General features: G+C 40.3%; 1 protein-coding gene across 1 annotated transcript in view; it reads left to right on the top strand.

The window, feature by feature from the left end:
* Nucleotides 1–14,756, top strand: part of LOC127576942 (catenin alpha-3-like) — a 1,199,293-nt gene that overhangs the window by 293,472 nt on the left and 891,065 nt on the right. Inside the window, exon 6 of the mRNA XM_052027768.1 lies at nt 3,125–3,328. Coding sequence (XP_051883728.1) covers nt 3,125–3,328 — 204 coding nt within the window. The remainder of the gene's footprint in view (nt 1–3,124; nt 3,329–14,756) is intronic.

Here is a 14,756-nt window from a genome sequence, read left to right as displayed (position 1 = left end):
AGGCCACACACCCTCCAGATTTGCTCCCCTATTTAATAACATGAAAGCCAATCCTTTTACTGAAAGACTGCCTTTGTGCCTGATCCCACATCTCTTGATTCCTTGGCACTTGAATATCTACCATTTTCAACCCTGAATGTGCTTAACCACTGACCTTCCATTGTCTTCTGGACTTGGGAAGTCATAAAATTCACAGAAGCCTGAGTGAAGAAATGCCTCTCTACCTCATTCGTAAATAATCACCCCTTATAGGGCAGCACAGTAGTGCAGATCAGAATTGCTGCAGCCTCACATCTCCAGTGACCTGGGTTCAATCCAGACTTCCAGTGCTGTGTGAATTAGCATGTTGTCCCTGTGCATGGACATTCCAAAGATGCGCTGGTTGGCAGGTTAATTGGCTATTGTAAATTACCCCTAGTGCAGATGGGTGCTAGGAGAATCGGATGGGAGTTAATGAGCAGCTGAGAGAGAATAGGTTATGGGCGAAGGGATTTATGGAACTGCTCTGAGAGTTGGCTTATACTTGATGGCTAAGGGTTTCCTATGTCTTTAGGAGATATGAAGCAAGATCTTTTTGGTCTGTCCAGCCAGAGGAAATGAGCTTTGTTCACTTGTTTTCAAACTTTCAAACTTTATTTATACAGCACGGTAACAGACCCTTCCGGCCCAATGAGCCCGCGCCGCCCAATTACACCCATGTTAACCTACTAACCCATACGTCTTTGGAATATGGGAGGAAGCTGGAGCACCCGGAGGAAACCCACGCAGTCACAGGGAGAAAGTACAGACTCCTTACAGACGGCAGTGGGAATTGAACCCCAATCGCTGGCGCTGTAATAGTGTTATGCTAACTGCTACCATGAGCAGAGAATATCTCGATCAATTTGTCCTTTCAAATTCCAAGCGAGTTCTATCAAATCAATCTTTAATAGTGTGTAAACCAGCAAATGTAAGACTGTATATGTAATCAATCTTCATAATTTAACCTTTTGATGGCCCTGAGATATTGTGGTGAATCTGCTCTGCATTTCTTCCAAGATTTAAATAAGAGGGATTCTGCTGGGTCTAACATGCAATGACAAAGGGCACAGAATCATAAAGTGGAGTCTTGCCTTTGTAGTCTTGTGAGATAATGTAAATTCTTTCTACACTGCAGCCAGGTTCTTTGAACAATGCTGTTGGTATTGAGTTGTTCATTATCCTACCTGTATTCCTACTGGGTAATTTGATGAGGGAGCTGCCACTCACTGAAGGGAAAATGGACTTCCTTCCATGTTCTCGCTTGTTCTACATGTCTGTGTTCAATAGTTCATTCCCTTGAAAATTGTGCTTCCATTTTAAGAGCCAGCAGGCTTACTGTAAGTAACAGCTGCTTTATTGAGTTTCCAGCTATCAGACCGTCCATCAACTATCTGATTAATCCTGGCAGCTTGTTGATTGCCTTTAATTAGGCTCTGATACAAAACCTTATGCATCTCCTGCACATATCCATGGCCCTGCCCTTCATTCATTCAATGCACAGTTTGTATGAAAACCACGGTAGTTTGTATGAAAAGGTGGCATGGTAGCATAGCAGTTAGCGCGACGCTATTACAGCGCCAGCGATCGGGGTTCGATTCCCGTCGCTGTCTGTAAGGAGTTTGTACGTTCTCCCTGTGTCTGCGTGGGTTTCCTCCGGGTGCTCTGGTTTCCTCCCAGATTCTAAAAGACGTACGGGTAGGTCAATTTGGGTTTAAAATGGGCGGCGCAGACTCATTGGGCCAGAAAGGCCTGTTACCACGCTGTAAATAAAATTTAAATTTAAAAATTCCCGATTCATATCTGACATCAATAGGAAAGTTATATCTAAAATAACACTTTTGGCACTTCTGGTTTCATTTTATGGGAGCAGTTTTCTTTTTGGGGAAAGTTAAATGGAGATGTGGAGCCATCATTAGAAATTCCTCTGTGAAACCCATGAATTAGTGAATCTTTGGTTAACTTTGGCTGACTGCTAACATTTCCCATGGTTAAAACTTAATGGCTGGGATCTTCCACCTTTTGTTAACATCAGATTGTCAGCTGTGACACAGTGGCAGCACTTGATTCTGAGTCATGATGGTGTGGGTTTATATCCAAATCCACAGACATAAGCATGTGGCCCAGGTTGACAGACCCTGCACTGTCTGAGATGTAGTCTTTCAGATGAGGTGAATGGAAAAGGTCTCGGCTCTAATTTGAAGAAGAGCATGGAAGTTCTCACAAGCGTTCTGACCAAAATTATCTAAAGCAAAGTGAATTTGAAATTGGGTAGAGCAGCACAATTACTTTGGCACTGGGGTTTGCTGATTTGTTTACAGTTTCAAATGCACGATTTTGGGCAGCTCTCAGTATTTAGCAAGTTGGATGGGACAGTAAAAGTGCAAAGTAGCCAGTTGGTGACACAGACTCAGCCAAGTAAGAACCTCTGAATTAGCAGCAAGATGCCTTCCCAATTGTTGTTTGATGAGTTTTGTAATGACTTGCAAATTCTTTGGCAATTTATTGGACGTGAATTGGATGTGCAAATTTGTTTGATTTTTGTTGTTACATTCATCTGCACTGTTCAGACAAGAGCTCTTTTTGCTGTTAAACACCAGGTTTGTTGTGTATCAGGTGTACTGGAGTGCTAGGCAACTTCAACTGGTGCAGGCCCCTCATGAAATTACTCCCGTTGGATATGTGCTACGTTAAGAAGCAGTGGTAGTCGTTGGTAGCTGAACCACATTGTAATGATGTGATGGATTCCCCAGGTTTGTGCCTGATCTATAATGGGTTGGGGAGAGAATCAGTGGATGGTGCCTTATGATCCCTGTATGCATTTTCTGGCATTTATCCAGTTTATCCTGCATTATCTGGATATTCACCTCATTGCTAATTATGGGACTTTACTATACACACATTGGTTGCCACCATTCCCATCCTGCAGCAGTAATTAGACTTCAATTAATTGGCTGTGGAAGTCTTTGAGGCAACCTGAGAAGGTGAAAGGCATTTTATAATTGCTTGCTCTTTCTTTCTAATGTTAGGTGTTACTGAATATCATAATGCTAACTATAATGAGGACCTTTAATAACACTTATTAGAGTTTTCTTCTCATTTTCAGAGCGCCATTGTCATTGACCCCCTTGCAGTCCACGAAGACAAACTGAGGCCTCTGCTGGAAAAGAGGCTGGAAGATATTGTCAGTGAAGCTGCTTTGATGGCAGACTCTTCCTGCACACGCGACCAGCACCGTGAGCACATAATAACAGAGTGCAATGCAGTGCGCCAGGCACTTCAAGATCTACTACTGGAATATATGAGTAACGTGAGTTATTATGTTCTCTTGCTTGTTCTTCATAAAGTGATTACCCATGTTGGAGTTGCATTAGGTTTTATTAGCAGTGATGTTCAGAAATATTTCGAGAATATGAACATTTCAGTTGTTTAATGAAGCCACTGTTCAAAAATATATCAACTAATCATGAGAAAGGTAATAGCCCTTACAATGATTAGACGCTTTAATTGAGAGCAGTGGTATATATTCTCCACAGACGTTGCGAAAGTAATACAAAACATTAGTTTATGATATAAGGCTATGATAGCGCTATGATGAGCTGCAGTTGTATTTTCTTAGTGGGGGAGGGCAGGAGGGGCTTCTTGTTTGGGGGTTCTAAGTTCCATGGACTACAAATAGTATGGGTCACATCAAAATTGTCAACCCTGCATTTTTCAGATAAAGGGAAGTAAAATAAGAATATGGAAGTTCAAGGACTAGATAATGCAGATTGTGGGAAGTCCCAGCTATGAGGTTTGAACTCTTCTTCCCACTCATGTGCCTCCATTGTTTCAAGGTTCTAATTTTTCATTCATCTATGAAACAGTGCTACGAATAGCCTTTCCCAAACCCTTTGCCTCACAAAGTTCACAAGGACTAGCTAGGAAATAACTGTATTTACAAATATTGCAGAGGCTTTGGGTGCCAAATTATCACAAGTCAGGATAACAGCACGAAAGAACTGGGAAAATGGTGTACATGTAGTCCAATCAAGGAGATTAGAACCAAGTTGTTAGCAAATCCCTGTGAATGGTTAGGAGTGTGTTGAATCCCAGGTCTGAGTGAAATGTGTAAGAATTCCTGTGGGATGCCAAATGTGTGAACTTCTTGAACAAAAATGCTGATTAAATTTGTAACAGCGCTGTCAGTGAAGTTACCTTTCTAACTGTTAAACACTTAACCCAGTTGCCATTAATTGGAATAATTGGTGCCACAGTGGCTGGCGTCCTGGAGAGATGGCAGATGGCATAATTACTGCAGCTGTGGAGATTGAATTCAAGCTGTAGTGAGTATCACCACAGTGTAGGAAATAGTAGATGATATCATGAAAATGATTAAGCTTATTTACCCAACTTTGCACTTGTGGCTCATTTATCATCTGTCTTAATGAGAACTGGGACTAAGTGGGACGTGCTTTTGATACTTTGAGGTCTGTTGTTAAAAAAATAATTTGGACTGAAGGTTGCCAGCCCTTACAGGATTGCCCTGATGTCTCCAAGAATGTAAACACCAGGACATTGATGCAATCAGCCTGGAGAAAAATTGGAGAGACATTCAGATATTGTGCTTTAGCAGCACTGCCTGTTTGTTAGAGGAATGCCTTGGAGTTGGGTAATTAAGCTACTTGACTGAGAGTCAAGAATCTGGTATTGAAAAGTCCATTGGCTTCTCAAGTGGCAGAGGAAATTGGAGCTTTTTGATTATTCATTTACAGGATGTGGATGTTGCTAGCATCCCTGTCAATTAACATCCATCCTTAAACTGCCCCTGAACCGAAGAAGCAGTTTCATGTCAATCACATTATTGGGTCTGGAATCACATAAAGATCAGACCAGATGAAGATGGCATGTTTCCCTTTTCTGAAGGGCATTAAATTAACCAGATCCGTTTCTATGGCAATCTGATGTTTTAAGGGTCACCATGACTGAGACTAGCTTTCTTTTTAAATTACAAACTTACTTAATTACTCGAACTTCAAATTCCTCAGCTGCTATGATAGAATCTGAGTTAACGCTCCAGACCTCTGGCTGTTGTTCCAGTGACTTAATAGCATGATGGTACACAAAAAGGATGACCACAGCACAAGTGTGAAGACAGTTTGGTTGGAAGCACCAGGTCATGTGATGGCAGCTTATTGGTTAAGGCTTATCAAGTACAATGCCAGATACTTTTTTCAATGTGATGAGGGGTTCTGCCTCAATCAGCCTGTCATGCAATAAGTTTGAGACTGCATTGCTCTGCATTTGACTTCATACAGGAGGTGGACAGTAATGGACTAAGTATGTAATATTAGATATGATAAAAGGAGAGGGAATATTATGGGACTCTAATAAGTCACGGTGAGGATAAAATATATTTTAAGCTGATAATGGAAACAAGGGAGGAAAAAGCAGAGGTTTTGACTGTTATTTTTGTACTTTCAGTGGATCTGGGCATGGTGCTTGAGGGCTAGAAGACTACTAATGTGGTACCCTAAGAAAGACAGAAAGGGGTAGACCAGCTAATTAGCATCCAGTCACCCTTTGCTTGGCAATGGGCAAATTTTCAGTAAAAGTTCTGAGGGACACCTTGAATCGTTGTTTAGAAAGGCACTGATTAATCAAGAACATTGTACATGGATTAGCTAAGGAAGTGTTGTATGTGACCAACTTGATTGATATTTCAAGAGGAAATACTGTCTTTGACTTGAAGTGTTTCACAAGGTCCCACATGGCAGACTGATCAGTAAGAAAAAATCTCTTGGATCTTAGGATAAGAGAAATGATGAATCCGGAATTGTCTCAATGTTAGGAACCAAAATGAAGCTCAACTGGGGTTCCATTGCACTCAGCATTAGATTCTTTGCTTTGGACTTAAATATAAGGGGCATGTTAAAGAGCTTTGCAGATGATACTCAAATTGCTTGTGATTTTCAGTGAGGAAGGAAGCTATAAAGCGAAGGAAATGACCCATAGGTTGGTTGGGTGATAAGAAAAGTGGCAGATGGAATTCAGTCCAAAGAAAATGTGAAATAATGCACTTGGAGAGGACAAACAAAGCAAGAGAATGCACAATAAAGGGTATGATATTGAGAAGTGTTGACGACATGCTGGTCCATGGGTCTATGAGATAGCAGGGCATGTAGATTTACGATGAACTATTTTAATAAAGTACAATGGATAAAAAAGTTTCAGAGGGCTATGGACCGAATATGGACAAATGAGACTAGCTTAGATGGGCATCTTGGTTGGCGTGGATGAGTTGGGCTGAATGGCCTGTTTCTGTGCTGTATTACTCTATATCACTCTATGACAATAAGATAATAGAATAAGACAACAAAATAATAATAATGAAATGTAAATGTGAGTAATTGGGGGTAGGGGTTGTGGTTGGGGAGAGGCCACATCAGAAGAACTGATCTAAGACTTCTAGGGGTTCCATATCCTCTCCAATCCAACTAGTACCCAAAGAAACTCAATAATCTGTTTAAATGTATTACCTATTGATGCTTGAGCCATATGAGCCTGGAGCTTTGGTGGGCTGGTCTAAGGACTTCATTGAATAGTAAATTACTGCAATCTGTTGTGTTAATGAGTTGAAGTAGAAAGATTGAAGTTTTACCTCCAGGTGACAGGGCACCTCGGTAGTACATAAAGATTGGATTCCCTTAGCTGAAGATAGGAAGGCGACTAATATTAGTTTACTGCAATCGAATCTGAAATGAAGGTACAAAATATTCTATTTTATTAGTACAATCCTTCCTGTTCTGTCATTCAAACATATATTTAATGTTAATCCCTTACAAATTAATTTGTTTTAACAGGATATAATTTTGTTGCAGTGATGTCAAAATTCTTCCTTACCTTGTTATGTGTCTGCTCCAGTTAATAATTACAAATCTCTCAAAATAATGTTACAGTGTGTCTGGGTCTTTATGATGTTGAGCTGAACATGCATTGGACAATTGCTAACCATTGTACTGTCACACAATCCTCATGTACATCCTTGGGGCAATGTAATCCAGTAATGGTGCAAATCATATTACCTGCTGAGGCAAATGATACAATTGGAGCTGAAGTTAAAGTTCTATGTGCATCTTTGGCAAGGAATTGATTATTATTTCTTTGTGCATGTTCTTTATATTTTGGCTGCATGGATGAAATCCAAATACAAACTGAAATGAATGAGGTCTTCCAAATATTATTAAACATTTATCTTGTGAAGAAGAATGCAAGATTAAAATTATGTACAAATATCATTGGAGCAGAGTTTATTGTATTCATGGATGCAGTCTTTCTCCTACATCTATTTTTTTCCAGGAGGACCAGGCTAGATGTGAACTAAGTAAAACCATTCAGAAGTTTCCTTGTCAATTTACTTTCTTTAGGAGTTCTAATTCATTCTTAAGCTCTCATATTATCTCTTTTTAAATGAGCTTCAACTGCAATAATAGCATTTGATTTTAACTATGACCTCTCAAATGTTTTAGAACATTGACATTATCTGCACAGCACAGTTTTGTGCTTGCTTTGAGTGTAGTTGCTGGCCAGTTGTACTTCTCGTACTCAAAATGATTGGCAACAAAGAGACAGCAAGCTGAACACAGATAGGCATTATCTTTTGGCAGTATCGTTTGACACATGGACTACATTACGTCTACTCAGGAAGTTACAAAACATCACGTGATGGCTATCTAAGCAAAGCATTTCCACGTTGCCCTCTTCATTACATATCCTGGCCTTATCATTTGAGGGAAATGAAACTAATTATTGCTTGAGTATGTGTTCTGGTGAAACAGTACAGAGTTAATCGTATGTCAATAGAACTTATATTGGAGAAATACAAAAGTTAAAGCATTTGCACCTGCCAGCTATAAATATTTCATATGAGTGGTGCGACTGAGATAGATCTTCCTGTGACTTGGGTCCGACACTTCCCCTACCTTTTACCATGTTTATGTTTATTGCTTTTGTTGCTATCTTGTTGATCTAATGGAGCAGATTTATTTTACTGCTCATTGACCCTTCTAATTCTGAAGCATAAGTGTGCAAACTAAATGCATTTTCATGACTGGCCTAGAGTATAACAGTTACAGAAACACATTCATTTGATGGAAACTAATGTGTAGCTGTGCTTTTGGACCCCATGACTGCACAGGTTCTCAACTTGAGTGAGAGGATGCTTGAGCTGAGGGACATTGCATTACCATCATCTGCAAGCACTGCCCTGGCTGATCCTTTACTCTATTCTCCTTCAACCCACTGTTGTCTCTCTGTAAATGGGATCAGATCTCTCCCTCAGCCCCATCCCCACTCCCACTAGAATTTAGTACCATTCGTGAATCAGATCCGAGTAATAAACCTGAACCTTTTGCTCCCTGCGATTGGGTGTATCCATTTCATTTTGGCTTTAAGTAATATTTCTACCAGACCTCACAGATCAAAGCTTTATTGGTATGGATTATGACAGAAGGAAACACAATAACTCCTGACATTGCATTTAATGGAGTATTAAAGAAGAAACTATACATAATTCCGAAGGAAAGGAAAGTTATATTTTTCAATGAATGTGTGCACTGTCACATTGAGTCTGTATGAATTATTTCAACTTCAAAATGAAAAATAGACTCTAATTATTCAGAAAAATTGCTCATCAATGCCTTCACTTCCATTTCTCGCCTATCATTTTGTAACTATTTTTCTTGTACAAACCCATTTTTCCTAATGTGTGTGTAGACCTGATGTCAGATCAGTACCAGATTCAGAATCATTATCTTGATAAGTATGGGACCTCAATTCAACCTTTTCATGGGGTCCTCTCGAGGAAAGTATCCCTCCTTCAGAATGGGAATTGGAGACTGATAGAGTATCCATTCAAAAGATATGCCTCATTCTGCATAACTACTGAAAGACTACATGCTGTTTCTATCATTTGTAGACAGCAATATGCCTCTTTTATAAATTAAGTATTCAAGTGTTGTCACATTTCAATAGAAATATTTGCTTACAGAGTCGAGTTGTTTTGTTGAAAGTAAGTACATCTGTTTGCTTGTAGTTTGTTAACATGGTGCATAATCCTTGACTTTAATTTCTATTCCAAAGGGACTGATTAAAAACTACACTCACAATACCAAGATTCAAGGCCTTTATTAAGACCTTTGTAATGATTTAGAAAATAGAAAGAATATTGATGATACTAGTGCAGAATACTGGAGTGAAGATCAGAGGATCTCCAGTGAACCTCCATGAATTCTCTGGCGTTGAGTTCAGAATATAAAGCTTGTTGAAATATAGCCATCCTTTTAAAGTAAGTTTATTGAGAGCAATGTAGATGTGAAGAGATCATCAAAGGTGCTCCATCTTCCTCTGAATCTGCCTTGTCTGATTTCAGAATGTCATTTTCTGACAGTGTCTGTGGAATTTGAAAGCTAGAGCTAAAATTTAGAACCAAGGATTAATGCAAAAGAATTAGTATCTCTACTTGTCAAGTTGAAAGCATTATTTCAGACAATTCAATCCATCAATCACACTTTCCAAAGTTGAGATTGCCATTAAACTGTAACAACACGTATAACCACATAGTCTAAAAGGCCATTGACTTCAGGATGAAATATATGTGGACACTTAATAATTTTGCTAATAAATTTCCAAAGCCATGACCTCTATCACCTCAAAGGACAAGGCTGGGATATACATGGAGACAATATCAATTGCAGAAATCACCTCCAAATCACATTCTTTCTTGACAGCTTTTACCAAAGTTACAAATGATATTTTGCATGACTGTGATAAATTATTCCACCTCTCCGACCTCCTCACTGCCATCCTTCTCCAATTATCTCTGGCTTTGGACATAATTGACCGCAGTATCCCACTTCAGTGCTTCTGCTTCATCATCCATTTTGGAGAGTCCACACTTGCCTAGTTTTATCCAGAGAACTGCTTGGAATGACTTCTCTGCCCTCTGCCTCTGCCATCCCTCAAGGACTGATCCTTGGCCCCCTGTTAGTTTTCATTTATATGCTGCTTCTTGTTGACATCACACAAAACATTGTGTCACATTTCCACCTGTATCTGATGACAGCCTTGCCTACTCACCACAATTCCCGACCCCTCCACAATCTGTAACTCATCAAGCTGCCCATCTATTTAGTGTTAGATGAGAATTAATATCCTTTGACTAAGCGCTGAGAAGACTGAACCGTGCTCTTTGGATGCTCTCCTTGCCCTCTTCCTATCCTGGTAACCTCTTGCAGCTGTATAACCGTCAAGATCTCTGTACCAGGCCTAGGGATAGGTTGGCAGCTGTGGATCTATAGGTGGGTCACCAGAAGGGATTGACACCATTTTGTTTCAAAGATAAGGGGCAGGTTATGCACAAGAATCGCTTGAGCAGGACATGGTGTGGTGGGTGGGTCTCGCTGTGAGCAGGGATTGTGGTGGGTGGGGCTCACTGTGAGTTGGGGTTGTGATAGGCAGAGCGTGGCGTAAGTAGGAATTGTTATGGCAAGGCCCGGTGTCAGCAAGTATTGTGGTGGACAGGACTTGCAGTGAAGAAGGCTTGCTGTGAACGTGGCTTTTGGACAAGGCTTAATTTGAACAGGGGTTGTTGTGGGTGGTGTTGGCAATGTTGTGTGTGGAGTTGACTATGAACAGGTATTCCTTTTTATATTCATTTTCAAGATCTGGGCATTTATTACCCACTGCCCTTGAGAAAGCTGTGGTGTGCTGCCACCTTGAATAGTTGCAGTCCCTGAGGTAGTCCCATTGTGCTGTTAGGCAAGGTTTTCCAAGGCTCAGACCCAGCAAAGGTGAAGGATCCATTAAATATTTCAGAGTCAGGGTGGTGCGCAAATCTGCAGAAGGTTGTGATCCCAGCCCTTTATAGTAGTAGGGATCGTGGGTTTGGGAAGTGTAGTGGGTTTTGTAGAGGATGCACACAACAAGCACTACATGCTGGATGTGGAGGTTGTTCTGGGTGTCACTCAATTGGGTTTCTTTCTTCTGGATAGTGTTGAGCTGAACCCATCCACGCAATTGGGGACCATCCCATCTCATTCCTGATTTCTGCCTTGCAGATGGTGGAAGAACCTTGGGGTGATAGGAGGTGAGTCACTCACCAAAGAATACCCAGCCTCTAACTTGCTCTTGTAGCCCTGGTATTTATGTGGCTGATCCAGTTGAGGTTCTGTAAATATGATGCCCATTATATCAATGGTTGGATACTCAGCAACAGTAATGCCTCCGAATGTCAAGAGTCGGTGTTTAGAATCTCTCTTGTCTTAGCTTTTGCTTGGCACTTCTATGATGTGTGTGTTACTTGCCACTTATCAACCCAGGCCTGAATGTTGTCTTGGGCATATTGCATGCAGACATAGGTTATTTGCTGAGGAGTTGTGAATGGAATTGAACATTGTGCTATCATCAGCAAACATCCCCATTTCTGACCTTATGATAGAAGGAAAGTCATCGATAAAGCAGCTGAAAGTGGCTGGGCCTCCTGATGTGATGTCCTAAGGCTGTGGTGATTGACTTTCAACAACCATGGCCAGTTTCCTTCGTGGAGGCGTGTTTCCAGACTTTGGAGTTGTTTTCTCTTTGATGGTCCTGCATGTCAGTATCAACACGTTGCCTCGATGGTCAAGTGCAGCTTTCAGAGCATTCCCATTCCCCCATTTATTTTCCTATAAACCATTCTTTTTCCCCTATCATTCTGGTTCTCCTACCACCCACCTTACACTACAGGTAATCTGTAGACTTCTGTTATGGTCATTTGAGGTCTAGACTCTGCCTCTGGCTCCTTGCAATTGGGCTGGAGTGGTAAGAGTGTATACCTCCATACACTCATTAATCAAACAGATTGGGTGGTGGGGCTGCTCGTTCATTAGCCCAATCTTTAGGACTCTTTCCCCCGATCTTTCATGTTGGCTCTCAATTATGTCCTTCATTCAGGCTACGCAAGATTATCATTAATGACCATTCGTTACCCTTGACCTCAGTAAATTGCTGAGTATGTATTCTGCAGGCAAAAATAAACACATGTATTCAGTGGAAAAACAGGAAAATGATCAGCATTCAATACTGACATTTACTAGTAATCTTGATATGGGTAACATATTTAATTAATTGGCCTCATAGTCACACAAAGGAAGATGGCTGTGGTAATTAGAAGCCAGTCATCCATGCTCCAACCTCCTGAGGGCTGTGTCCTAGACCCAGCTCTATCAAAGACTGTGACTTCATCGTAACAGAAGTCAAGACGTTTGCTGAAGATTGCACAATGCTTGGTTCTATGGCAACTCCTCACATAATGAATCTGCATACTTGCATACAGCAACACCTGAAAAACATTCACGGGCTGATCAGTGGCAAGTAAGATTTATGACCAATCACAGTAAGAGAGAGTCTAACCATGGTATACAATGGATTATCATCATCAAATCCTCCCACAATCAGTTTTTAGTGTCATCAGAGACTCATCTGGATTATTTACGTCTTACAGCTTCACAGTAGTGCTACAAGAGCAGGTAAGAAGCTGGGTTTCTGCACTGAATCTGATTTCCCCAAAACCATTCCACTATCTACAAGATGCCAGCCAGGACTATGAATCCATAACCTCCACTTACCAGGATAATTACAGCGCCAAGAACACTCATGAAGCAAATCAAAGCAGATGGTTTATCAGCAGTGCTTGAGCACCTTAAACACCCACTTCTGACTGTAAGAAATAACAGTATTTATGTGCATAGTGTGACAACAAACATAAATTTAAGAAGCCCAAGATTATGGATTTATTACTAAAATTAATTTTGTAAGTGTGTCCAGTGCTGTATAGATTTAGGATGTTGTGATTCCGTATATCTGAGTACCATGATCAGGCAACAACAATACAGGAATGCATAACATCACAAAGGGTTCGCAACATTCATGATTCTCCAGGAAATCACAGGAGTGGATAGATAACTGTTTGGATTAATTAGTAAATGTGCTCAATTTCTGGGCCAATGTGTGAGACCACATCAAAACCTCTCAATGGGAATATTTACTCCTTAATTACACTATAAAGTGTTGCAAACAGAGCTGAGAGATTTAATCTTCATTCTCTGGAAATATTTGCCTCAGGAGCAGGTTTGATGAAGAAAATGCTATGGATGAGTTGGTGTGAGTGAATGTTATTATTTCTCAGTATTTACAGCTTGCACAATGATTGCATCATGTGGAGGCTTTATGTTCTTCATTTTTGAGGGCATACTGATTTCATTAATTATATGCACAGGTACTGCTAAGCCAATATTCTTGTGATCTTTAAATCAGTGACTCAACATTTAGAAGGGAAATGATTTATATCTGTGCAAGAAATGGGATTTTTTCTAGGAGATGGAATTAAAATTGCAGATGCCAAAGAAATGTAAGTTATTTTCCTAGGAATGATTGATGCACTCTTCACACTTGACTAGTGCCTGATGAATTCTCCTCTAGTGCTGGTTTGCCTGGTTGAAACTTGCACTCTAGAATTGCAGCCGAATGCATTGTCTCAGATTGATGCGACAGAAAGAAAGATTAAATTTGATGTGACACTTCTGATCTATATGTGCACTGTTAAAAAGGTGTGTTCTATGGATGTTTAAGTTCCAGCTCTTTTGTTCCCGTGTGGAATATCACAGTTACTAAAACCAACACAGTCAGTGCTGACAGCTTTCTGTGGATTAGTGATAAAAAGAAAATTTATGGATACTGGAATAAAAACAGAGGCTGACTGGCCAATCAGGGCCTGAAAAAAAACTGTATGTTTACAGTCAGGCTGTAATCCTTCATCAGAACTTAGAGATCTAGGCTGACCGTTGACGACACTTAAGGAGTCCTGCCTTGTCTGAAGTGCTGTTCAATGGATAAAAAGTTGAACTGAGACAGTCTCTCATTTGGCTTAGATATACAAGATCCCATGACACTCCTTCATAGAAGAGCATGAAAGTTCCCAATGATATCCCAGTCAACATTACTCCATTAAACAACAGCACTAAAAACAGATTAACTGGTCAGTCATCCATTTATTGTTTGTGTAATAAAATGAATATTGTAAAAAGATGGCTGCACTTTGAAACAAAATATTTGTTGTAAAGTGCTCCTGGGCATCCTGAGGGCATAATGAAGGAAATAAAATGAAAAGACTTGCATTTATCTGTCACTGTGCACAAGCGCAAGATGATCCATAGCATTTTACGGCAATTGTGCAGTTTTGAATTTCAGTCAGTGTTGTAAAGTGAGAAATGCAGTAGGTTTTTCATGTGCAGTAAACTTACACTTACAGCAATGTGATAAAGACAATTTTTTTTTAATGATGTTGGTTGAGGAATAAATGAGGTGCAGGATATCAGGGAAAATTTCCCTGCTCTTCTTCAAAGTATCAGATCTTTTACATTTGAGCCGTGCTCACCCACCCAGCATTGCACGATCTACCTAGAATAGAGTGCTCTGGAGAAACTTGACTGAGCTGAGAGAATGTTACCCACTGCACCTAACACCTACATGCATTTAATGGTTTTAATATAAATACATTCAGTAATGATGGCGTCCCATTGTGTAGCAGTGGTTAATGGGCTTGAGTCACACTCAGGTATTCCATCTCAATTAACCACCTCCCTTCTCGCAGCCTGCTAACTGTGGGAGATGGAGCACCTGCACTTTTATCCTTTCCTTTCCATCACTCTGACATTCAAACA

Source organism: Pristis pectinata, chromosome 12, assembly GCF_009764475.1.
Source record: "Pristis pectinata isolate sPriPec2 chromosome 12, sPriPec2.1.pri, whole genome shotgun sequence".
In the NCBI taxonomy this organism is placed as follows: domain Eukaryota; kingdom Metazoa; phylum Chordata; class Chondrichthyes; order Rhinopristiformes; family Pristidae; genus Pristis; species Pristis pectinata.
Note: the sequence above shows the minus strand (reverse complement) of the source record. Positions and strands in the feature narration are given on the sequence as shown.